Genomic DNA, 25,035 nt, shown 5'->3' with positions numbered 1-25,035 from the left:
TTTCATTCTGCAGACCGCGTTGTCTGTTTCTCATCTCTGTGTGTCCATGTTCGTTTTTTCCCCCCAATCGTTGCTCTGCATGCGGAGCACGTGACAAAACTGTAGATTTAGGCGGGAGTGAGAGTTATGATTTGTTGGCACAGACTGTGTTTATTATTCCCTCCTTTTATTACGCTTAATTTATACCGCGTGCACAACCAGGGACGCGTGCCAAAAAAAATCAGATCTACAAGCTCACAGCGCATCACGATGCGACACGTGAGCTTGTAGTTCTGCTATGTTTTGGAACCGTACACTGTCATACGACGAAGTATAAATCAGGCCATACTTTTACTTTTTCTTCTACTTTTACTTTGACTTTTTATGTGTGTGTGTTTGTGTGTAGACACACTGCAGAAACGGGCCGAAAAGGGAGATACCACTGTGTGTTCTTTCAGGGGTGTGTTACACCTCACGGTACATTGCACAGGTGTGTAAGATGTAAGTTGCACTGCGACATTAAAAAGAAAAAAGGAACATATTGCTCTTTTTCAAGGATAATATTAGCTTACTGTTATTCTGTACATTAAAACTGACTAAAGATGATATTAAAAACATGAAAGAAAATGACATTTATTCTTCCTAAAGTAGCCTTTTTTTGGTTTCATATATATGAATATATATATATATATATTACAAAAAAACTAAAATAAAATACAGATTGTAAACTTAAGTTGTTAAACTTTGAACTTCAATAAACTAAATCCTCTGCATTATGAGCCATGTCGTGTTTGTATTCTGCTTCCGTTTTCGTTTGTTGAAAGGAAGGATTCTTGTGTTCCGGGACACATCAGAACCATCATTGTATTATTTTGTTTTAATTTTGATCTTGCCTCCTTTTAATTTGTTCTGATCATGTTTTTGATCTTATTGTTTTTAGTCTTGTTTAATCTTGTTTAATATAATCTATTTTTTTTATGTAAAGCACTGTGGGCTGCATTTGATGTCATGAAAGGAGCTTTATAAATAAAGTGTATTATTATTATCATCAGAGCTCAATCAGCGAGAGTGAGAGGGAAAGAGGGAGGGGTAGAGGAGGAGGGAGAGGGAGAGTTTACTCACACAATAACCCGGTCAATGCTGGGTACAAAAACCCGAGCAACGGCGAGCATGTAGATCGACACGTCGATGATTGCCGTCATCTGAGCTTTTGTCCTAGTAAGAAGAAGCTCTCTCCGGTGGATCATCACTTTGTCTTTTTCAACATCATGTGTGTTCTTGACGCGTTTTCTTCTGCATGTTCCTATGAAGCCAGTGACGTGTTGTAATACCTATATGATTCTCCTTTGTGTGATGGTGTCATGCTACTGATGCTAGTGTGATCTCCAAGCTCATGCGTTGTGAGCTTGGAGAGATCGACTGTAAAGACAAGTGAGCTTGTAGATCGGCTATTTGTGGCACACGACACCATCATATGACAAAGTATAATTCAGGCTTAGTGCTGCAATCTGTAACTTTCATGTCATAGCCGGTACTGTATTCCAACCCAGGTCCCCTAGCAAGCACGTACATTTGTTAATACAGGAAACCCATTTGGACAGAGGATAAATTGCGTTTTGAGCTTCATGCAGTATGTCAGTATGCAGTTTCAATCAGTAGTGGTCGCAGAATCTAAATGTGTAAATAGTAGATCAGGCTGGACCAACTACAACCACACTGCAGTTGTGTCAGTTATATTGTATTAATACTCTATACCAAAGTGGCTCCGAGACAGTGTGCCGAGGCACACGTCCAGGTGTGCTTTGGGATTTTGTACAACAGTATGAATTATGATGTTTCTTACAATTCAAGAAGGCCGCTCTATTAAAAAAACTAAACAAAAGAATCATCTAACATCAAAACACAACAATAAAAAAGTTTCTATCACTTTTGTTAAAGCTTGTATATGCTCTTGGGAGGAACGACATCTGGTGCCTTTGCGTATGACTCACAGGTTGTGTGACTGTCCTCCCATTCCTTAGATAGTAGCAACTTGTATTTGTAGACAGGCTCTGGATCATTGGACTGGTCCCTTCTCTCAGTACTGTCGATTGAATTCTCTTAGAGTGGCCTCCTCTCTCCTCGCCTCCAGAGTACAGGGAAGGAATTAGTTGGTTAGTTATCCCAATGATGCGGCAGCACCTTCTCTGCAGACATATATTCCAGCTCCTGCATCAAGTGTTCTGGGAGGCCGGCCCAGACAGGTGAAGCATTTTCCAGCACTGGCCTGATGAAGGTCACGTATATACCTGGGTCAACACATCTGGGGGGAGCTGTGTTCGTTTGGCGACGCTCAGATAATGAACCCTTGGCTGAGCCTTCTTCAGCATGAACTGAACTTGTGCATCCCATTTCAGATCAGAGGAGAGCTGTATTCCAAGGAGCTTGAACGTTTCCACCCTCTCTCTACTGCCTGGTTATTAAAAAATGATAGGAGGAGGTATTGGTCAGTTTTGAGGCTCCCTGAGACTAATAACCATGTCCTTTGTTTTTACAGCATTGGCTGCAAGGCAGTAGGTCTGACCCCAGCCTGTAACTGCGTCAACAGCTGCTTACATCTGCCTCGGCTGGGAGCCCATGAGATGTTGCAAATCCTCTGCATATTTTGTTGGCTCAACACTAGTTGGCAACAGGTGATCAAGAAAGTTCATGCAGAGAACAAACAGGAGAGGGGATAAAACCCCACCTTGAGGGACACCAGCTAAAACTGTCTGCGGCTTAGAAAAGTGGTTTCCCCATCTGACTGTTTGCCTCCTGGACCTCGTCACACTAGAAATCTGGCATGATTTGCTACCTGGGCAGATAGCTGCTCACTGTTAGCCAGATGTTCTTCCATGCACCAAGCATGTTCAGTGAATGAAGGAGATGATCATGGTTGATTGTGTCAAAAGCACGAGTGAAGTCAATGTATGTGACATGCACATCATACTTTGGTTTTGCATCGTTATTACACGTTATTATTGAAATATATACAACTATACATTTTTTTTTAAATATTCTTATTTTTGGGCGGTGAAACCGCCCCTATAAGTGAGATTTGGAAAAATGTACATTTTCCTGCGCTGTGATCTGGGCCCAGGAAATTTGTACAATTATCCTGCGCTGTGATTGGCCAATCACAGTCTATTCAGGACTGTGATTGGCCAGTGTCACATGACACATGTGCATAGCCTATATAAAAAACCATAACTTGAAAAAAACCAAATATTGGTTTTTTTCAAGTTATGGTTTCGTCCATCATAAAGAGTGTTTCAATAAATGTATTTATCTTTTGTACATGATTGGTTGACTCCATTCAGTATTGTGATTAGCTAGCAAGACACCGCCCACTTCACACAGGGTGTGATTTTTTTCTTTATGTGCACTATTTCCCAATACAGATGCAAATGAAATACCCTAAAATATATTTATTTTAAAACATTTTATTTGGCAATAGTATGTTTGCAGAGTGCTAGGGGTGATAACACCTTGTCATAGAGGTTATTTTTGCACGAATATGAATAGTGTGCCTTCTGATTTTGACTTGCTCTTTGGTTTCTCTTGGACACAAAACGTTTGAAAGCCACTGTGTGCTCTTGCTCTATCATACAGACTGGTAAAACATAACGTTTTGTTCACTTAAAACAAAGCTATGGATTGCAGCTTTAAGACTTTGCAGGGGGCCGTTCCCACAAAAAAACACTGCATTCATAGCCTGTATCACACATGAACTTCTCATCTCTGTCCTCCCAGGGGACATTTCACTGCAATGACACCGGGTGGTTGTAAAGGAATATTAAACAGCAGTGTTTTCTCTGCTATTGCGTTCAGAATAGAACATGAATGACACCTAACGAATAGCGAATGATGCTATGGCTACGGATGTTTTTAATTCTCCATAAATAAAAAAGGATGTGTTATATTATATTATTACTACATTGTCCTACAATATATAGAGTTATATTGTACTTTAATATTTTATGGTATTGCAGTGGTGTAAAGTAACTAAGTACATTTACTCAAGTACTGTAAAATGTTGAGATATTTTTACTTTACTTGAGTATTTCCAATTTTGTATACTTTATACTTCTACTCCACAGTGGAGGTAAATATTGTACTTTTTACTCCACTACAATTATTTGACAGCTTTAGTTACTAGTTACTTTGCAGATTTGGATTATTAAGACAAAACATACAGCAACCAACTAAGCCCTATTTTGTATTTAAGCTATTTGAAAACAGCCGATCAACAAGCTCACAACGCGTTGTGAGCTTAATTGTAGATCTGCTATTTTCAAAAGATTTGTATACATCTGTAACCTGTGAAATGGGACATTCTGCATAATGAGTACTTTCTACTTTTGGTACTTTGAGTACATTTTGATGCCAATACTTTTGTACTTTTACTCTGGTGCATTTTGAATACAGGACTTTCACTTGTAACAGAGTATTTCTACTTTGCAGTAAATCATTGGAATACTTTTTTTTTTTTTTAACCACTGAATATGATTTATATTTTTAGTTATATTGTACCTATATATTATATTATTGTAATAAATGACTACATTCCCATGGCAATACACACAGTCGGGCTCTAGGTGACAGCAGCTTACTCCCCCCCCCAACACAAATGGATGACGTCAGAAACCTGCGACCCAAGACGACAGAAGAAGGAGGAGGAGGCAGGGCTGTCATGGCGGCCAAGGTGAATGTTTGTTTTCACATTTTAATTCATCTTAAAGTTGACCTGTTTCTCCACATGTTTTATATAAAGTGAAACAATAGTGTTTTTTTAAAGCGTAAAGGTGTCGTCGTAGCTCGTATTGTGCACGTTAATGAACTCTCTCAGTGCTGTGTGTTATTATTATGAGTGTGTGGGATGGGCTGTGACGTTAAGAACTAGTAGAAATACACGTGTTAGTTTGTTCTCCTTGCAGTTTAAACGACACGCACCAACACACGTCGTCTTGATGAACGTTTTCAACCGCCTTGACACGTTTTTAAACGGGTTATTAGTGTTTGTTTTGCCGTTAGAACACGTTGTCCTTAAACAGCACAGTGGTGGAAGAAGTATACTCATGTTTTATTTAAGTGATTGAATACTGAGCAGTTTGCAAAACAAAGCACAGGAGAGTACAGTTCAATACAAGGTTTGCTAAGAGGATACCCAGTAGTAAAAGTATCAATACTGCAATGTACTGTAGATATCTGTTACAAGTAAAAGTCTATTCAAAAATGTACAGTACTTGAGTAAAAGTACAAAAGTGCTGGTATCAAAATATACTTAAAGTATCAAAAGTAGAAAGTACTCATTATGCAGAATGTCTCCATTTCACAAGTTTTCAAATGTATACACATCATTTTTAAATAGCAGATCTACAAATTGTAGATCGGCTATTTTTAAATGGCTGAAATGTATAGGGCGAAGCGGTTAATGTCATCATCATCATAACCTTTATTTCAGCTCGGAGTACAGTTGAGGGGCAGGCCCTCATTTTCAATGTAGCCGAGATACAGAACACAGTAATGTATGGTTTGCAATAATTATCCAAATCTGCAAAGTAACTAGTAACTAAAGTTGCCAAATAATAAAAGTAAAAGTGTAATATTTGCCTCTGGGATGTAGTGGAGTAAAAGTGAAAGTACTGACGTTTGTAAATACTACAGTAAAGTAAAAAATACCTCAAAATTGTACGGTCAGTACTTGAGTAAATGTACTTACTTTACACCACCAGAAACCTAATTGCTCAGTTTAGTTCCAGGCAAACAAGTTTATTTGTATGTATACCCCGTCACACTGTACACACTTTCCCCATGTTCCTCTTAAATAGTTTTTATTACGTTTTGACACATGCTTTGGCAATGTAAACGTTCTCATGCCAATAAAGCTCCTTTAAAATTTGTATAGCAGATATATATATATATGCATTTCAACAACTAGACAAATGGCAATTCAAAGTGTTTTACGCTAAACATTAAGAAATTAAGAAACGTATTATAAAAGGATATTTTTTTATACAATTCAAAATATGTAGTTGAGTGTAAAAATAAAATAAAACAGGAAAAATAATGACGTTACATTAAAACTACAGTAAAAGGCAGCTGCAAACAAAAAGGTCATCAGTCTACTAACAGAGTTGTTAGTAGTTTCTGGGAGTGTGTTGCAGATGTACAGTAGTGCATTAAAACAGAACGCTGCTTCTCCATGTTTAGTTCTGATGAAGTGTAACCTGAGAAGTGGGTGGTTCATGGTGTCCAGCTGCAGCTCAACATCGATTGTTCATCAAATGTATTTTAGCTCTGAACCATTCAGTGCTTTTTATAAACCACGGTAGTATTTTGTAGCCAGTGTAAAGATCTGAAAGAACTGGAGTCATTCGATAATGATCCACTTTCTTTGGCATTATAGATGTATAGTAAGGACTAAAGCAGCAGCGTTCTGAATCAAAAGGCTGTCGTTTAACAGTATCTGTAGTTTAAGCTGAATGCACTCTGTTATATTGAGTAGGCCTTTCACAATTATTATCACATAAGCAATTAAGCACCTAATCACAATGATTTTATTTGATGATAATTGCAAATATTTTTGCATAATCAATCAATCGTCATAATAGATTCCATATGGAAAAAATGTAATCCATTTCAAAGATAATGGAAATGGCAGATCTACAAGCCCCACTATTTTCCTCAATTTTATTTATTATTATTTTTACAAATTTTGAGTATAAAATTACGGTAAATGATATGATATGGCCTATTTTGCACATGATTTATTTAGATTATTGGTATCGGTCATTGTCAGTCATTTATGTATGTATGTTTGTGCAATTTCTGTTTACAAAGCCTAAAAGTCAAACAGAAATATATTTTTATTCATTCTGTTCCAAAGTTCCACGCCAAAAACTAAATTCAATCGTTAATTGTAATTATTTGATGTGACAATTAATTAATGCAGTGGTTCTGCATTGGTTTTTCATGTCAAGGACCCCTAAATTGACACTTAATTAGCCCGCGGACCCCCATATTAAAAGATTTGCCAAGGACCCCCATAAGAGAAGATTTTTACGGCTCTAGCAGTGATTTTCAATAATTTTAATTTCAAGGACCCCCAGTTTGACATGCATTAGGCTACGAACCCCCATTTAATGGCATTTCTGTCTCTGGGACCCCAATTCATTTTGTAAAATCAATGTTAATTTAAAGGTCCATTTGGTTCCATTTGTACACTCTCTGAGTTACAGATTTATAAGGATCCATTTGGTTCATAACTACCTATCATTTGGCTGCGGACCCCCAGGAACTCCCTCAAGGACCCCTGGGGGTCCTCGGCCCCCACTTCGAGAACCAATGTTCTAATGATTGTCCATTGTACCATCCATGATGCAGGTGGTGATGGTGGCCGTCCCGGTGGTTTTGGGCATCGCTTCCATCCGTGTCTACAGAGTCACAGAGCCTCCAACGGAGGGGCTCATCCCCCAAGAAACGGTTAGTCCTGTCACTTAATTATTACATCATTGCCTAATTATTTGACATAATCACAATTATTTAGCATGATCGTCAGAATCGTTTCCATTCACCTGTATAAATTCATCTCTTGAACATGTTTCATAAATGTAATCAAAAAATCTCAAAAATAGCCGAAATCACAGATCTACAAGCTCACAGCGCGTTGATGTGTTGTGAGCTTGGAATTCGGCTATTTTAGCTATTTTCAAAAATGCTGGAAAGTATGAAATTATTGTCAGTCATTTCTTTTTACATTAAGTTATTTGTTATATCTGCCCTGTGTATTTTTTGTTTACAAAGCCAAAAGGCACACAGTCATTTTTATGTTCCATTGTTCTATATCAAAAACCCAATTAAACAATTTATCATCAAAAATGCAGTGTTTTGCATGCTGCCTGCTCATATTTTTTGATACATTTTGAATTGTATTGTATATTTCACAAAAAAAAGTTACAGAAAGTGACAAAGATAATACATCTTTTGTAACAAGCTCACAACACGTTGCATTGTGACGGCTTGTGGGCTTGTAGATCACAAGGCTGTTCATCTTAAGTGGTTGGATAAAATGGCTGACCACCTCTGTTGTATTTTCTCCCCAGCTGTCCCTCTACAACACGCTGCCACAGGCCACTGGTCAGTTTCAGTTTGTTGCAGAGAAGCCCGGGGCTCTTCAGAATGGCTTCGGTTACATGAGAGAGACCATAGTCCCCTGTGTCCAGGTTGTTCAGGTAATGATCCGTTTCTGTAATGGTTGTAATACAACTCGACTCAACTTGTTTTCAAATCACAAGATTTTTATTTTCTTTAGAATACATTATTTGTTGTGCGAGCTACCCATGCATTACAGTTACACATTTTAAATAGGATTAAAAATATCAAGGGCCCTATTTTCGCCGGGGCTTTACCCATTATCCCTAAACTTCTTTGCCATTTTTTACTATTTCTAAAAACATTTTCAAATAGTTCAACTAGCCGATCTACATCGACACGTTGTGAGCTTGTAGGATTGGCTATTTGAACTATTTGAAAATGTTTTTAGAAATAGTAAAAAATGCTAAAGAAGTTTAGGGATAATAAAAGTACACTAAAGACAAACTTTGTCTGTGTCTTGTGCAAATAAAATGCATGTATAACAGCAGCAGATATCAGATATTCATCAGACTAATGGTTATGTATCTACATAAAGAGATGGTACCAATATAACGGGATCATGAACAGCAAGTGTTAACGCTTTGTGTGTGATGAATTTGTTGTGTTTGTATTTTTGTCTGAAAATTCTCTGGTTTGTGTAACTGTAAAACATGTACATTCTAGGGATGCCGTAGAATAGATTTTTTGAATATCTTTCCAAGGACTTCTAAGCAGGGTTGCCAGATCTGCTTATTATAATTTCCCCGCAAGATTTTATTTGAAAATAGCCGATCTACAAGCTCACATCGCGACGCGTTGTGAGCTTGTAGATCGGCTATTTTCAAATAGCTGATGTATAGAGTGCTCATGTGGCTCATAGTCGCTTCTTTTGGGCTGGTTTTCCTAGACCTGGTTGCTTGTTTCTCTCACAGAATCTGGCAACACTGTTTCTAAGGGTTCTTTTTCCAAATGAACCCTCTGAGAGTGTACCAATGGTTCCATTTGTACTCAGTCATGGTGGTCCTTGATATAAAAAAAGTGTGAGAACCACCGATATTGTAATTGTATAGCAGACGTGAAGTCCACATAACCAGCTCTGACAGTGTGATAAACCTGGTTCCAAATGTAATGGAACTGATCCCTGGAACAACATATTATGATGGGGATCGGCGGCCAAAAACATATAATATAATAATACTCGTTTTTCGGAAAAGTTAAGACATTTGTTGAGACATTTGACAGTTACAAACATTTGCTTTAAAAAATATATATTCAAAGATTTGCACAAATGTTCAAGATTTTTCAACAAAAAAAAATTAGCATATCTACAAGCTTATAGCTATGAGCCTGTATATCTGCTATTTTTGAATAGCCAAAGAAATCTAAAATGACACAGATGCGTTCCCGGATTGAATGGGTTAATGATCTCTGTCCTAGCATAGATGGAGATGGTAAGATAGCAGTCCCACACAGGGGAGTTGCCAGTTAAGCAGTAGCTGCATTATTCACAGAAAGAACACAATCTTTTAACACAATCGGTTATCGGCATGACGAAGATAAAAAATGATGGAATAATTAAAAGATTTTTCGTTACATTTCTTTTACATCCGAGAGATGTAGGCCCACCTACCGTGTGTGTGTGTATTGTGTGTAGTGATAGTGACGAGTGTCTATGCTTAATGTTGCTGATGTGGTTGGACTGAGTTAACCCAGCCAACCCTGCCATGCGGCACCAAAATCTAATTACACCCACCTCGGCTGGGTGATTATTCAGCTGAACTGAACTGAACTCATGCATTCTATCCCTTTGTTCAATTTCTTCTCCTCATTCTGTTGATTCCATCGCTTTGTTGCATTCTATGTGCGTTGTATCTCTTCACATCTATCTATCCTTTTCATGTGGTTACAGAGCACAGTTCCATGGAAGCCCATTTCTTCCACTGAATAAAACATTTTTAAAAAGTGTGATATTTGAGGTCTTTCTCTTTCGAAAAGAAATCTTCAAATTATGTGCTGCAAGTCACGATTGCACGATTCCCACACAATGGGAGCACGTCTACGGCGTGCGTTTCTGCACACATCAGACGCCCAGGAGTCAGACAGGAAGAGCCTGTGGTCTGGCTTCCAGATGGGTGCCGCTGTCAAACCCTGAAGCTCGGAGATGTGACATCTAGATTATTGTGCTGACACTGACGCCATGGTAATGTTCCATGATCCCTGTGATGATGTTGTGTTCTCTGCAGGGTGCCTGTGTCTCTGTGAAGAATGGCGGTTTACACATTTACCACGCTGGAGAAGGTGAGTCAACACTAAACACATAACAACATGGCTGTTTAACATTCATGCTCTGGGGGTGTCCCTACCCAAAGAACAATTTTTCTTTTTCAACTTTACTTTGCATTTTTCTGGTTATGAGAAACAGATTCTGGTTATGAGAAACATTTAAACACGGTACAAAATAACCAAATAGAAAACACATTGAATTACACCCCCCCCCCCCCCCCTCTCTCCAAGGATATAAAGAGGACGAATAAAATATAAGAAACAAGTTTCAGTTGAACTTGACAGATTCTGTAACATACTATACACGTAACGTCTATGAAAGGACTCCAGGTTAAAGCAAAGTTTTTGCTGGCTTTCAGGTTTTTACATAAATTACAAAAAATAAGCTCTGTAGCAAACAAAAGGCTTATGATATTAGCACGTTTGATAATCTTTACAAATCCAGCAGTCTCACAGCTCCTGATTTCTTTTTTTTATATCAACGCATTTTAATCCTGACTTGATTACGTACATAAAAAACATACTCATTATTTAATGAGACAGCATAGCATTAGCATAGAGCTGTATTTAATTTGAATGTGAACTTTGAAAAGTAAAATGGTGCCTGAAATTTTTGTTGCAAGATAGAGGAGACACTGTTCACTCCACAAAGAATAAGAAATGATCTAAAGCTATCTCGCCAAGCCTCTCTGAAAGAGTCAAAATCTGAAATTGCCACCTTCCCTCGTGATTTGAGTAGAGACATAGAAGTCTCCTGGAGACATTATCCAACACTCAAAAGTTGCGCCATGATTTGGAGAACGAAATTGGAAAACTTCGCCAAGGCCATAAATTCTTGGCCAGCCTATCCAAGAGTGTATTAACTCAACCCCTAAGGCAAATGTGATTCATTTAAAATACATTTTGTTTTTCTTCTAACAGCCGCTGAGGATTGAGTCTACTCTTAAATTTCCTTCACATAGGACAGTGATTCAATACATTCAATCAATACATGTTTTGCCTAGTTGCTTCTTTATAGTCCAGAATGAGTCAAAATGAATGCAAGTGTAGAACAAGCTTCTTTATTTCCCAAGAAAACGATAACAAGCATTATCAAATTCAGTGTTCATAAAGTACCAGTCTAAACATACCCAGAGAAAAATCCAATCTGTTAGCTTGGTTTTACTTATGTTTATGCTTCACTGTCAAATTTATGGAAGGATGTTTGGTAAATTTGTGACATTAACTGTGTCCAATCAATAAAAAACAAAACAAAAGATGTTTTTAATTACATGCAATGCCGACTGAGAAAATGCAATTTCCCGGTCCCTTTCTGAACATTACCCTTTACTGTCTGAGCCCAGCCTATTAATAACCCAAATTCACTGCAAAGGTTGGATCTAAAGCAGTTCCCGAGACCATTGCCTCCTAGAGGCGAAGGAGAGATTTTGATGTCCATGCAGAACAACTGTATTGCTTTTGTTTTCCTACAGAGAGCATTCGACAGACATAATGATCACGTATCAATCATTCCTTCTAACGATCAGGACATGGAGATGAAGGTTGAAGAAAATTGGAGTATTACTTGAACCACTTAAACCCACTTAAATCCTGTATTGGGTGGAAATTCAAATTCAAACAAAACAGCAAAAGTAGCAGATCTACAAGCTCGAAACGTGTCGCTTCGCGCCGTGTTTCGAGCTGCGTTTCGAGCTTGCGGATCTGCTACTTTTGATGCTTTAGTGTGACGCTGTAGTATGATTAAGTAGGGCATTAAATAACAAAAAAAACACAAAGTTAAAATATGGAGATAAGAGGTTTCTGCCTGACAGCAATGATTTACTTGTTTGACCAGGGCTCTATACTAGGCTCCGTCCTCGTTTCCCTCTACACCGAAACTCTTCGCCGATCTACGAGCTCACAATGCGTTGCGATGTGTTGTGTTGTGAGCTTGTAGATCTGCTATTGTGTTCTCTCCAGAACAGGGACGCTAGGGTTCATGCAGTTAATGGTATTTTTATCTTTATGATCTCTCTCTCTCTCTCCAGATGTGTATCATTTCCTAAAAGACCCTCCTCCTGGCTTTGTGCCCAGAGTGGGGTGTATCACCATGGCTGGCCTGCTGGGGGCATTCCTAGCACGGAAAGGTAACCACACTACCAGTCATCACAACAACAATACACAATGTTTAAAGACACAACATGTCTACGTGAGCTATACATATACATACGTGCCCCAACATGTTATTGTGATATAAAGCGGAACAAGACAGCACCTTGAACATAATGGTCCACATCCATTTTTAATGCATGAACGACAAGCAGATGCATAAATGTAGCCTAACAGTTACAGATTTATTTGAACATAAAGGAGTAGCCTGATAAAATGTACATTTTAATGTAGCCTAACCAGCTTCACCTTGTGGTATATTAATTTGCTACTTTTTGTGTGCGTGGCTAAATGTGTAATGATTTCTCAACAAAATACCCTAATGCATCATCCGTTTATTAGAACATACTTTCTCCAGAATAACGAACAATCAAAGGGTACTGAACAAAATAGGCACTTAGGAATAATCCCTCATAACGTTGATTACCACAGCTGACCGGGGCAATACATCAAAATATAGGCTACTCACAGGTTATAGCGACATACTGTAGGTTATTCAGTGGTGCATCTACAGTACTTAGAGCAGCTTCGGGAAAGTTGATCAAGCCTTTGCTGAGATTTGTACAGTCCTGACTCATAGAGCTTTTTTCAGTTCAAGTGGTAAAGGTTTATTAGATGGGACCGTCTATTACAGTACATGTATATGTCTTTGTGTTGAACATCATGGTTTAACCTGAGTGCGACTTGACCTCGTAATCACAATCACGTAATCGACAGCTGTTGTGAAGTCTCTGTCTGTTGGATGTTTCATCTTCAAATGCGTGTGCATTGTTGTTGAATTGTGGTAGGACAGCTTTGACTATAGTGATAATAATAAGTGGCCATGGATTTTTTAACCCATGTCCGGGGATGTGTAATGTGATAGCATTAGTTTGGTCTTTTCCTGGTTTTAAGCACTCGAGCCCTATTGTATGCTTTCAATAAGTCTGCGAGGACTCAGTGCTGTCCCACTGTGAAATGACGGAGTGCATGAGTGAATGAACCCTAGTGTACTGTTTCGGGGGCGGACATTCAGCCAAAAATAGCATATCTACTAGCGCACAATGCGTTGGGATGCAACACGTTCTGATGTTGATCTGCCATTTTTGAATTTTTTTGTGTGTTCATCAATTGAATGTTATCTGTAGATATTAACCACTTTTTACAGTTTACATTTCACACCACACACCATATGCACTCCTGTACTGTAACGTTCACTAGCAAAAAAGAAAGGTGATGACATTAGTAGCTCAACCCTGTGGTATGCATGACATAACCGTGGTAATGTGGTTATGATCCCAGCCCCACTAGGCTTTTTCACTTGAAAACCAGTTATTCTCTGCGAGTGACACCGCTGTTTTATTGATGTATAGAATAAATTAGGCTTTATGTTAGTCTATTATTTAATTCAGGCAGCTGTAACCCTAATCCCAACGATATGGTTGATATTGTGTGCAGGTTCTCGTCTTCAGAGAGTGGCTGCTCCTCTGGGCATGGCGAGCGCTGGTGCCGCTGTGTGCTACCCGGCCCAAACTGTTGCTGTAGTGAAGGTAACAGTAGTATAACCAACACTTAGCTCAGATCCCATTCAGAAAATATGCATAAAAGAACTGAATTTGGGGTTAAAATGCTAGGGAGTGGCAATTGCCGACACCCCTGCCAGAGCATTACTCCTTTTCATTCTACCCAAACAATCAGGAACTAATGCCTAATTTATACTGTTGGTTGCAGACAAACAGCTAACAAAATGAACAGATCTTCAAGCTAACAACGCAATGCAATGTGATATTAGTTTGACGATCTGTTCCGGTCTGCAAGCAATAACTTTGTGCGGTATAAATTGAGCTTAAAGACCACACCAGCCTTTTTGACTACTTTTTGATAGGAGTTCTGTTATTGAGATATAATGCCCTATTCATGATTGTTATTGAACTCCTGATGCCTCGGCTCCTCCACAGTTGACGGGTAAGAAGATCTATTCTGCAGGCCAGTGGAGCGGCTCTGCTGTGTCCTCTCTGTTCAAGTCCAAACCAAAGGAACTTCCGGCCCCCCCACCTCAGGTAAACCAACCAACATCCTTAAAACCACTACACCCCCCCCACTAGTAATGTAACGTCCATACAACCACAGATAGTGACGCTGTAATAGCGTTTCTTTTACAGCTGTTACCACTGACAACTGATCAGCATGTTACGTCTCCCACAAGTTAAAAATAGAAAGCCCTCCCTCCCAAAATAGTTGGAACTGACTGTTCTTTAAAGCAGCAATCCAGAACTAATTTAAATGAATTAAGAGTTATTTGAACCACTCTTGACTTAAGTAATAAAAGGGTCTAGCTTTGTTGAGGACATGGAGTAATGCAGATATATCTCTCACACACACCAGCCTGTTTGTGCGTCTGTCTCTGCCTCTGTCTCTGCCTCTGTCTCTCACTCACTCACTCACTCACACACACACTCTCACACACACAATCTCACACACACACACACACATTCAACAACCCTGCCTCATCAAGACTACAAATTAGCATGCGTCCCCTGGACGCAACGTTAGTTAGTTTAATGCGTTTTTATTTTTAATAAAATGTGTCCCTGATGCGGGACGTGCAGATAAAAACATCACTGATCTTCTTGTATTTTTATCTTGAAATTCTATTTTTGCCTTCGAAAATAATAACAAAATAAATGTGATGACGCATGCTGCATTCAGTATTACCAAAACATTTCCAGCCAAGGGTCAAAGTTTTTCCTGTGACATGCACTTATAAATACAGCTATGGTAACATTACAGGCAGTGGAATTCTTCTACTATCTACTCAACAGCTAATAAAATGTAATATATCTTACTGTTGTCATATCATCTGCAAGATGGGTCGGCGGAGAATTTTCGGTTGGCGGTCCCCAAAAAACGTTATTTCTCTTTCCAAAAGTTAAGGGTCTTGATTTAAGTCCCATTAAGTCAAACGCAAATATGTTAAAGGCGGTGTATGTGATACGTTTTAGTAAAAAAATACTATTTGTCAAATCGTCATATGAGAAAGAACCTATAGGGCTTACAAATGGTTAAACCAAGGAAGCCCAAAAATGCCCTGAAAGACATTTGTTGGTGACTGTAATGGTATGTGTGTAGTCATGTGCACTGCGTTCCCACCATGAGCGTCAGACTTCACTGTGAGACTGAAGTGTAAAAAGCTTACTTGATGTGACTTGTAACACACTATTCTGATATTTCTGGAGCGACTGACGTCAGTATTTGACGTTTCCATAACCTTTCCTCTAAACCATCTCAAATAGACAATTTCTAAACAACAGATAGATGAGAGGATGTTGGTGAATTAGTTTATATTATATGATGTATGAATACTTTCAGTTCCTCCACATATTTGTATGTATATCTGTCAGTCTATTCAATCTATCGATTATATTATTGTTAGTAGTTGGTTTCAAAATAGTAACAGGGAACGTTCCAACCCATAATTAACTTATGTCCTGTTTTCCTGGATACCAAATAAATAAATCCTTGTTGGTTAGCTGTTGGAGGACATGGCCAAGGTTTTTTCCCTCGTGTCCTACGCATGAGAGCATTTGGGTGAACCATCTACAGTATATTGGAGAATTTGACTTATTGTCCTGCTCCACTTGATGATGCTTTCTTTTACAATCAGCCAGAAGAATTGCCAAAGCCAGAGTCTCCAGTTGTGGAGGAGTCTCCTGCTCCAGAGCCCCCTCCAGCAGAGAGCGCCCCTTCCTCTGACACAGAGACAGTGGTTGAGTCTGTAGCTGCCGAGCCTGCTCCTGTTCCTGTGGGAGAAGAACCAGCAGCTCCTGTCCTAACAGAGGAACCTTCACCAGCTGACCAGAGCCCAGGTACTACTGACGTTATTACCACTTCCTCTCTGTGTGTGTGTGTGTGTGTGTGTGTGTACGCGTGTGCGTGCTTGCATCTGTCTCTGTCGTCTCACTTAGGGTGCACAATCATGACATTTATTTGTGGCTTTGTAAACATAAATTGCAGAGAGCAGTTAATTTAATTTCATCCAGCTGTTTTTATACATGAATGGAAACAATTCTTACAATTATACAAAATAATCACGATTAGCTCAAATAATTGCTTTCAGGTGTTTATATAATAATTGTGACGGCTTCACAGACACTGAGACGGCCAGTCTCAGTGTCTACTCTCATGGACATTTTGACAATCGCAGAGTGCATGAGGTCTCATTTTCAGACTTTTTTATCCCTTCATGCACACTTTCCATAAGTCTATATACTGATGCAGACTTTGCTTGCGACAAGCAACCCCACAATTCATAGTGTTGTGATGTTCAAACGGGGGGAGTGATTCATAGCAGCACTGTGTAGTTTTTGTCCTATGAGGGTATTCTGGCCATCTACAAATGTTTCCATTTGATTTACATCCAAAACAAAACACACAATAGAACCATTTCTGTTACCCCAATTACTCCATCTCTTTTGCATTGTTATGTAATTTTTTTTTTGATAAAACAGCAATTCAGAAACATATACATTATCACAGATACATGTTACGATATATCTGTGATAGGCCAATATTGGTCTATAAAGTTATTAATCAGTCAATTATTCTTCTGATCTGATAAACAATTATCAGACCATAAAGTACAAAATCATGGTGAATGCTCATCACACAGTATCTGAACCCATTGCTTCATATAGTTGAATAGATCTTAATTTTGTAAAATGGACCAAAGATAAGCATTTCACATTTGTAGTGAAAACGTAAATGGCACCATTTAGAAAATGTTCACATTACACACTTGCAATATCCTCACTGCCCACCTGTGGCACTGGTTGAGAATCGCCGATATCTGTGTCACTTTAGATTTCTTTGGCTATTTAAAAATAGCAGATATACAAGCTCATGTAGCTTGTAGATCTGCTTTTTTAGAAAAATCTTGAACATTTCTTTTTTGAATTTTTCAAAAAACTGTTAGGATTTAGAAAACATTTTAAAGAATCGCCTCAGGTCTTAATGGGTTATACAGTACGATTGACCGTTCAGCCCTATTGGTCTCTCTTGTCGTGTCCAGGGGCTGTGGTAGAAGGTGCCCCAGCAGAGCCTGGTTCCGAGGCTCCCATCCAGACCTCCTCCCCCACCGCGGTGGAAACGCCTCCAGCCGAGGACATCAGCGCCGCTTCTCAGGAACCTTCAGGACCTACATCAAGTAAATCTAAATATTGATCTCCGCTTCCCATGCACATACCGTATTAGCCTCAATTAAATCACACTTTTTGTACAGTCACTGGGATTCTATTTATTTATTTTACAGTCAGTGTAATTTACAGTCGATGTTTTTCCAGTGTTTAGACGTTTAATTTTTTTTAGAATAGCGGACGTATATTCCATACGGTTAATAAATGTTTAGTGTAGGAGAGAGAAGATTTGCGGTTTCCTTGCTGCTGGAATGGAAACGTCTTTAATGTGTCGCATACGGCCCACACACACACACACACACACACATTATAGATTTTGTTCAAGCTGGGAGAGAGAGAGGAGCCATAGAGCATTCTCTACTCAGGTTGAACGTGGTTTGATGAAGATCGAGGTGGTTAAGAATGAAACCAGCGGTAAAATTCTCTGAGTGTACAAATGAAACCAAATGGTTTCATTTGTACACTCACGGAGTTATAAGTGGGTAAAGCAGTTAAACAACATTTTGGTTTCATTTGTTCACGCTCCGAGTTATAGTGGAATAAAGCAGTTAAACAACCACCTCTCTGATGATGTACTGCATTACCTCTCACTGACCCCGTCGCTGCTGTTTCTCTTCTGCTCCTTCCAGCAGAGGAATCTGCACCAGCTGAATCTTCTACACCTGCTGCTGAGGAACCATCTGAACTCCTCACACCTACCTCCTCTGTGGTGGAGGAGTCATCATCACCTCCACCTGAACTCTCCCCTGCACAGAGCACCTCCACAGGTGCTAAGAATATTGATTTCCTTCTCTCTCTGTCTGTCTCGGTCTCTCTCTCGCTCGCTCTCTCTCTCTTTTATCCTTCTATTCCATTTCAGAGGAAAATATTGTACTTTGTGTTCCACTACATTCATCTGACGGTATAAACGGACAATAACATGATGTCTGTGATTCTCAAATGGGCATTCTGCATAATGAGGACATTTAATTTAGCTAACTGAAGTACAGTATATTATCTGTGTTACACCACTGCATTTTGGATCCTCTTGCTATGCTTGCCACTGATGTTGTGTATCTTGTCTTGTGTCCAGAAGCTGTGGTAGAATCTGCTCCAGCTGAGCCTGGTTCTGCCCCTGCTGCCTCTGAGGAACCTATATCCAGCCCAGAGCAGACCACCTCCCCCACAACGGCTCCAACTGAGCCCATCGATGCATCTCAGGAACCCACCCCCATACCAGTATCTGCTGAAGCCAGCCCAGAAGCAGTGGTAGAAGCTGTGTCTGAAGCCAGCCCAGAAGCAGTGGTAGAAGCTGTGTCTGAAGCCAGCCCAGAAGCAGTGGTAGAAGCTGTGTCTGAAGCTGGACCAGAAGCAGTGGTAGAAGCTGTGTCTGAAGCTGGACCAGAAGCAGTGGTAGAAGCCGTTTCTGAAGCAGTGGTAGAAGCCATTTCTGAAGCCAGTCCAGAAGCAGTGGTAGAAGCTGTGTCTGAAGCTGGACCAGAAGCAGTGGTAGAAGCTGTGTCTGAAGCCAGCCCAGAAGCAGTGGTAGAAGCCGTTTCTGAAGCAGTGGTAGAAGCCATTTCTGAAGCCAGTCCAGAAGCAGTGGTAGAAGCTGTGTCTGAAGCTGGACCAGAAGTAGTGGTAGAAGCCGTTTCTGAAGCAGTGGTAGAAGCCATTTCTGAAGCCAGTCCAGAAGCAGTGGTAGAAGTTGTGTCTGAAGCCAGTCCAGAAGCAGTGGTAGAAGCCATTTCTGAAGCCAGCCCAGAAGCAGTGGTAGAAGCTGTGTCTGAAGCCAGTCCAGAAGCAGTGGTAGAAGCTGTGTCTGAAGCCAGCCCAGAAGCAGTGGTAGAAGCTGTGTCTGAAGCCAGTCCAGAAGCAGTGGTAGAAGCTGTGTCTGAAGCCAGTCCAGTGGTAGAAGCTGTGTCTGAAGCCAGTCCACAGGCAGTGATAGAAGCTGTGTCTGAAGCTGGACCTGCAGTTGAAGCGTCGGCTGTGACAGAACCCCCACCAGCCCCAGTGCAGACACCTGCTACCGCAGAGACCTCCGAAGGTAATATAATGTGGACTATATACGATAACACACACACACACACACACATACACCCCTAACTCTTACACTCTCTCTCTCTCTCTCGATGTCTCTGAGTTTGACCTGATGAGGGGCTGAGGCTCAGAGAGTTGTCAGTGGATCTATCACATGAATGCTTGTGTATGAGTTCTATTCTTTCCTTATAATCAAACCCTATCCCATCACCCCAACAAGTAACGTGTGTATTCTTTAACCATTATACGACCGGCCGCTACTACTAACCCTTGCCCTCTCGTCCTCTAGGGAAAGCTGGTTCTCAGACCGACCCAGCCATGATGGACTTCGGCCAGTCCAGCCCTGAAGATGACGACCTGTACAGCACACGCACAAGCTGAGAGTCACCAGGACAACAACAACAACAACACTTCTCATTCAGACCAAGTCTTTACATTCTGAAATAAAAGAACAGTTAAGTAATGTAAATAGAAGCTTTGCTGGTTAAGGAATCTTTGAACCAACATTTCCAGTGGTGTTTCCTTTTCTAAATCTATTTCTTACCTCATAAAATGGTCCAAGTCTAATTGCGTACGGGTAGACGGCGTCAGTTTGTATTTGACTTGGCAGAGTGCAGGACAGAATGCTAAATACTTAGACAATACAACCATATACTGTGCATTTGGAACTGTTAAAACCACTTTGAATCTGGAATACCTGTTTTGGGCATGTAGTGAAAAAAGCTGATCTACAAGCTTGTACTGTAGATCAGCTATTTTCGTGCAACACCCATGTGCGACAGAGAAAAAAATAGTACCGGTAGTTAAGTGTACTGTAAGTGTTTTACAACAGATGGCAAAGTTGTGTATTGTTCCCCTTGTTGCCGTCCTTTAAATATAATAATTGCCTCTTGTGCTCATTTACCGCATGGTGTATTAATTTATTTGCTTTAGCCTGCTGTGTTGGCAGACTGTACACATGCTTGTACCAGTGATCATTATGGTAAAACCACACCAGTGAAGTTTTGTTTTCTTACATCAAACACCTTCCTGTCCTCAAATGTTGCTTTAGGTAAATAAATAATGTGTATATTTTTCACATGAATGCTTGTGAGTTTTGTTTTTAATTGTTTTTCAGAAGCACCCACCCAAGACAGTTTCTTGATATGAAAAGGAAGCAATAAACAAGCTTTGGTTTCATAAGCCACCCCTGGTTGCAAGTAGTTATGAAATATGAAGCTGCAGCGAGTGGCATTGTAGTCTTTATTTCACCGTGTTGCTCTTTCCAGATGAGGTCAGGGGTCTACACTTTGAGGGAGATGAGTGTCAAAACTCTATAATTGCAGGTATGCAAACGTGTGTCCGCTCCCTCCACATGGAGAGGTTAGATTTCAGCTATGTCTCTTGAAGGTAGCTTTGCTCTTGAAACTGTAGATTTAATGTTTAACAGCCCCCTCAGGTACTAGTATTTTCAGCAGTGGGATTATTCTTTTTAGGGTTTGACACTGATCCTAGATCAGCAATTAATACAACGTTAACGTGCAATTGTTCAGTAGAAAGGGCTTGTATAATCATTCCAAGTTCCTCACAAGCCTTTGGTTGTGAGGTTAAACTTTGTAAACAAACGTATTAATTCTCATTTCATCACACGTGAGAGTTGGGAATTTACTTTTAAATATTTACTATTAATGTTCGCTTGCGCTGATCTACAAGTTGTCAAGTGGGTGTGTCCCACCACATTGTAAGCTTGTAGATCTGTCAATTTTTGAGCAGTGGTGGTGTATTTTTCTTCTGTCATAGGACGTTTCCGGTTGCCTTTGATGGTCGTAAATGGGGCTTGGAGCAATGCAAATGATTCTCCACGCGCCTCTGACTTTCAGACAAAAATTAGGAACATCTGCGATACACATATCAGAGATTTACATGCCGTTTGGTGAATAAGTTCGCTTATCAAAAATACACCTTAGGCACTATTTACGAACAGCTTAGTGAATCAGGCCCAATGGGTTTATATAGGAATGAGCATGATAAAATGTATATCAAATGTCTAAATACTGAATCAAGCTTAAGACACTTAAAAACTGCATGGGGTGCTCACAAAACAAGTTTACAATGCTATTGTATAGCTAGGATTTAATGGTTAATGGATGCTTTGTTATTGGCAGTAACAGATGTCAAAGTAATTATAGTGGACCTATAGATGTAGTAGTAAAGCTGTAATACAAATAGAAGTAAAATAGGCCATATGTTAAGGAAAATACTCAAGTAAAGTAGAGGGGAAACAAACATACAGTGAGTGAATGTATTTAGTTACTTTCCATGTAATATTGCTAATAATATACAGGAAATGGAAAAAGTTTTAGTGCACTTATGAGCTATTGAAAAATATTAGGGATTAGGATGAAATCGGGTAGATAAACTTTTTGAAAATGTTGATGTATCTGCACTAGATATAACGATTTTAGAGAGTCTTAGACCACTGATTACCGATATATTGTCAGAAAATAATTTACATTATATAATTTACATTATAACATTAATATCCAGGACATATGGACTGATGAAGATCTGAATAGATCGAAAAGTTGACGACGCAATAAAATACAGCAGAGCTTCAGCAGCGTGCAGACTACTCTTTTATGATACTTGTACTTGTCTTGCACCGGGGTCACAGATTTGCGCACACCCGTCCTAAATGGTATGGCAGAACATGATTTAATCATGATATTCACAAGATCTTCACAGAATACATGAATTGTAATAGTTAAAAATATCAGGGCAATAGGTCAGTAAGGCAAGATTTATTTTGTACACACGGTAGTACCAAATTACTATTGGGGAAAGAGGGAGACAGGCCTGGCAGCAAACTCATGAAATATAACATCTGTAATATTCAAAACAAAAACATGCAGTGTCAGAGATCAACATACACGCCAATAAAACCAAAGGTCCCACAGTGCAGTCCCAAGAGAGAACGGAAGCCGTGTTTAACGGGGCGGACCCGTCCTTGAACACAGTTACACATCACTATCTTCTTTTTACTACTATTGTTCTGTTTTTTATTAAAAGAAAATCTATATATTTTTCGTCAATGGCTAAGGGGTGGAGGGAGGGACTAGGGAATGGGAGAATTACTGTGAACTGTATCTGCTGTACACCCACTTCTCAAAGTTTCTTTTTTTAAAACATCACTAGCAATACAACCTAAAATCTATGCCTACCTACTATACCTCAAATTAATAACAAAAATAAACAGCAACAAACCAAAAAGGGTAAAATAGTGGAAAACAGTGGCTGGACTGACTGGTTCCTTTAAGGAAACAGGCAAAATATTAGTTGCCAGCCTTAATATTACAACACGATGCAAACTCTGTGCTCAAATAATCATAAAAAAAACACAGTATAAACCTACTTTGCTTTGCATTACACAAACTCCTGCAGCACAATGCAAGGAGCTGCAAGAAGACAATGATTATTACAAAGCTAAAAAAGCATTAAAATACACATGGAATGTATACCGTCTCTAGACATAGCACCAGTTCATTGGGAGGTCCCCTTGTTTGTAAACTGGAATGAATACATACATTACATTTGAATAATATAAAATAAAACACAGCATTTCAGATGACAAGGTGCTACAAGCATGGTAAGCATCCATGTGCTCAAACAAACAATAGCTTAACAAACAAAGGGTAGCAGTAGCATTAACCGCCAAAAAAAGGGTATACTAACAAGCCTTACACATGGTTATTCTGTGTGTTTTTGTGGATTCTGTGGTTAGGCTAAGCTTTGGCCTACCAAAGTTCTCCTTCACCCTGCATTAGAGGGGAAACACCACCATGTGCAGCAGAGTGAAAATGGCTCTCTACTGAGAGGAACTAGACTTTTATAACTTCCTGGTCATGTGACCAGGTGCATGGGAGCACCATTAACCTGGATTCCCATACTAACATGATACTAACATGATACTGATGATACTAACATGATACAGACAGCTATCACGTGTGTGTGTGTGTGTGTGTGTGTGTGTGTGTGTGTGTGTGTGTGGGAGAGAGATGTAACATAGACATGTTATAAGCTACTTTATGTCAATACATTCTGTGTAGGTGATTATTTTTTTCGTTTTTAATAACGCAACGTCCTGCTGCCTCCTGCATATGTGCAATTTCGAAACAGGTGGTCCACAGGACCGTTGAGTGATTTCCAAACTCGAACACTTAGAAAAAAGAAAGAACAAATATTTCAAACGATCTATTGCATGGATGCATATTATAGACATGATGCAAATTCAACCAAATATTTTTTATTTACAGTTGACGTATTTAGAGCTGAGTTATTAGGTCCCTCAGCGTGTCTGCCGTTTCTGTGTGGCCTCTCTCAGTGGTGTAAAGTAACTAAGTACATGTACAAGTACTGTACTTAATGGAGTATTTCCAATTTGCAATACTTTTACTTCTACTCCACTACATCTCTGAGGAAAATATTGTAATTATTATTTGAACACTTTAGTTACTAGTTACTTTTTAGATTTAGATTTTTATTACTAAACATACATTGACCACTTAAGGTCTATATATATTTCGACTATTTGAAAATACCCGATCTACAAGCTCACAATGCGTCGTGATGCGACGCATTGTGAGCTTGCAGATTTTGTTCCATGCAAAGTTAAAAGCAGCATTGGAAAGGCCTCTTTTTTGTATTCTGCAGCCATCACATGGAATGGGTTGCCTACAGTCACAACATTGATTGGGTCTACTTATAGTTTTAAGTCCTCCCTAAAGACTTTTCTAAATACCACATGGTCCTGATTTTCGAAACTAAATGTTATGTATTTTATAGTTTTTAACTGTATTTATGGTACCACAATGGAAATAAGCCTCTGGGCTTTCTTGTGCCATCCTTTTGACTAAAATGTGCATCTTTTGTTTTGTACATTATGCTTGTTGTCAATCAATCAATCAATCAAAAGAAGCAGATCAGTTCATTTTGACGAGTGATGGCGTTTTTGATGTTTCCGGTTGTCTTTCATGGTCTTAAATGGAGCGTGAAACAATGTCAAATGATCTCCACGGGAGCGCTTGTGACTTACAAATAAATAGGAGATACTGTGATCCGGACGTATCAAGGCTCTGCACCCCCTTTCAGGAATCGCACGTCAGAATTAACTTATGCAACACGCACACAACCTTTTACACTCAAAGAATGTCGGAAATTTACGACCAGACGTTTAAGACGAGTTCCTTCCTGCCTCTAGGGAGCGTATACACTTGCGCTCAGGGAGCGTCTACAATAGTCT

The 25,035-nt window shown here is 39.5% G+C and overlaps 1 protein-coding gene across 8 annotated transcripts in view; it reads left to right on the top strand.

Annotated features, from left to right (window-relative positions):
• The first annotated feature begins 4,665 nt into the window (after positions 1-4,665).
• apool (apolipoprotein O-like) overlaps positions 4,666-25,035 on the top strand; it is a 333,585-nt gene continuing 313,215 nt past the window's right edge. The window contains exons 1-13 of one of the 8 annotated variants that reach the window (XM_080416945.1): positions 4,666-4,702; positions 7,384-7,482; positions 8,103-8,231; positions 10,377-10,431; positions 12,444-12,542; positions 14,002-14,093; positions 14,502-14,603; positions 16,208-16,409; positions 17,612-17,746; positions 18,365-18,502; positions 18,808-19,305; positions 19,660-19,764; positions 20,047-20,850. In XM_080416945.1, the coding sequence (XP_080273071.1) occupies positions 4,691-4,702; positions 7,384-7,482; positions 8,103-8,231; positions 10,377-10,431; positions 12,444-12,542; positions 14,002-14,093; positions 14,502-14,603; positions 16,208-16,409; positions 17,612-17,746; positions 18,365-18,502; positions 18,808-19,305; positions 19,660-19,764; positions 20,047-20,138 (1,758 nt within the window). In that variant the 5' untranslated portion in view covers positions 4,666-4,690 and the 3' untranslated portion in view covers positions 20,139-20,850. Of the gene's footprint in view, positions 4,703-7,383; positions 7,483-8,102; positions 8,232-10,376; positions 10,432-12,443; positions 12,543-14,001; positions 14,094-14,501; positions 14,604-16,207; positions 16,410-17,611; positions 17,747-18,364; positions 18,503-18,807; positions 19,765-20,046; positions 20,851-25,035 lie in introns of those variants that run through there. The other 7 variants (XM_080416944.1, XM_080416943.1, XM_080416941.1 and 4 more) reach the window with 7 other exon arrangements.

Source organism: Gymnoscopelus braueri (genome assembly GCF_963280865.1).
Source record: "Gymnoscopelus braueri genome assembly, chromosome: 20".
NCBI lineage: Eukaryota > Metazoa > Chordata > Actinopteri > Myctophiformes > Myctophidae > Gymnoscopelus > Gymnoscopelus braueri.
The sequence above is the reverse complement of the archived record's forward strand: the minus strand, read 5'-3'. Positions and strand labels throughout refer to the sequence as shown.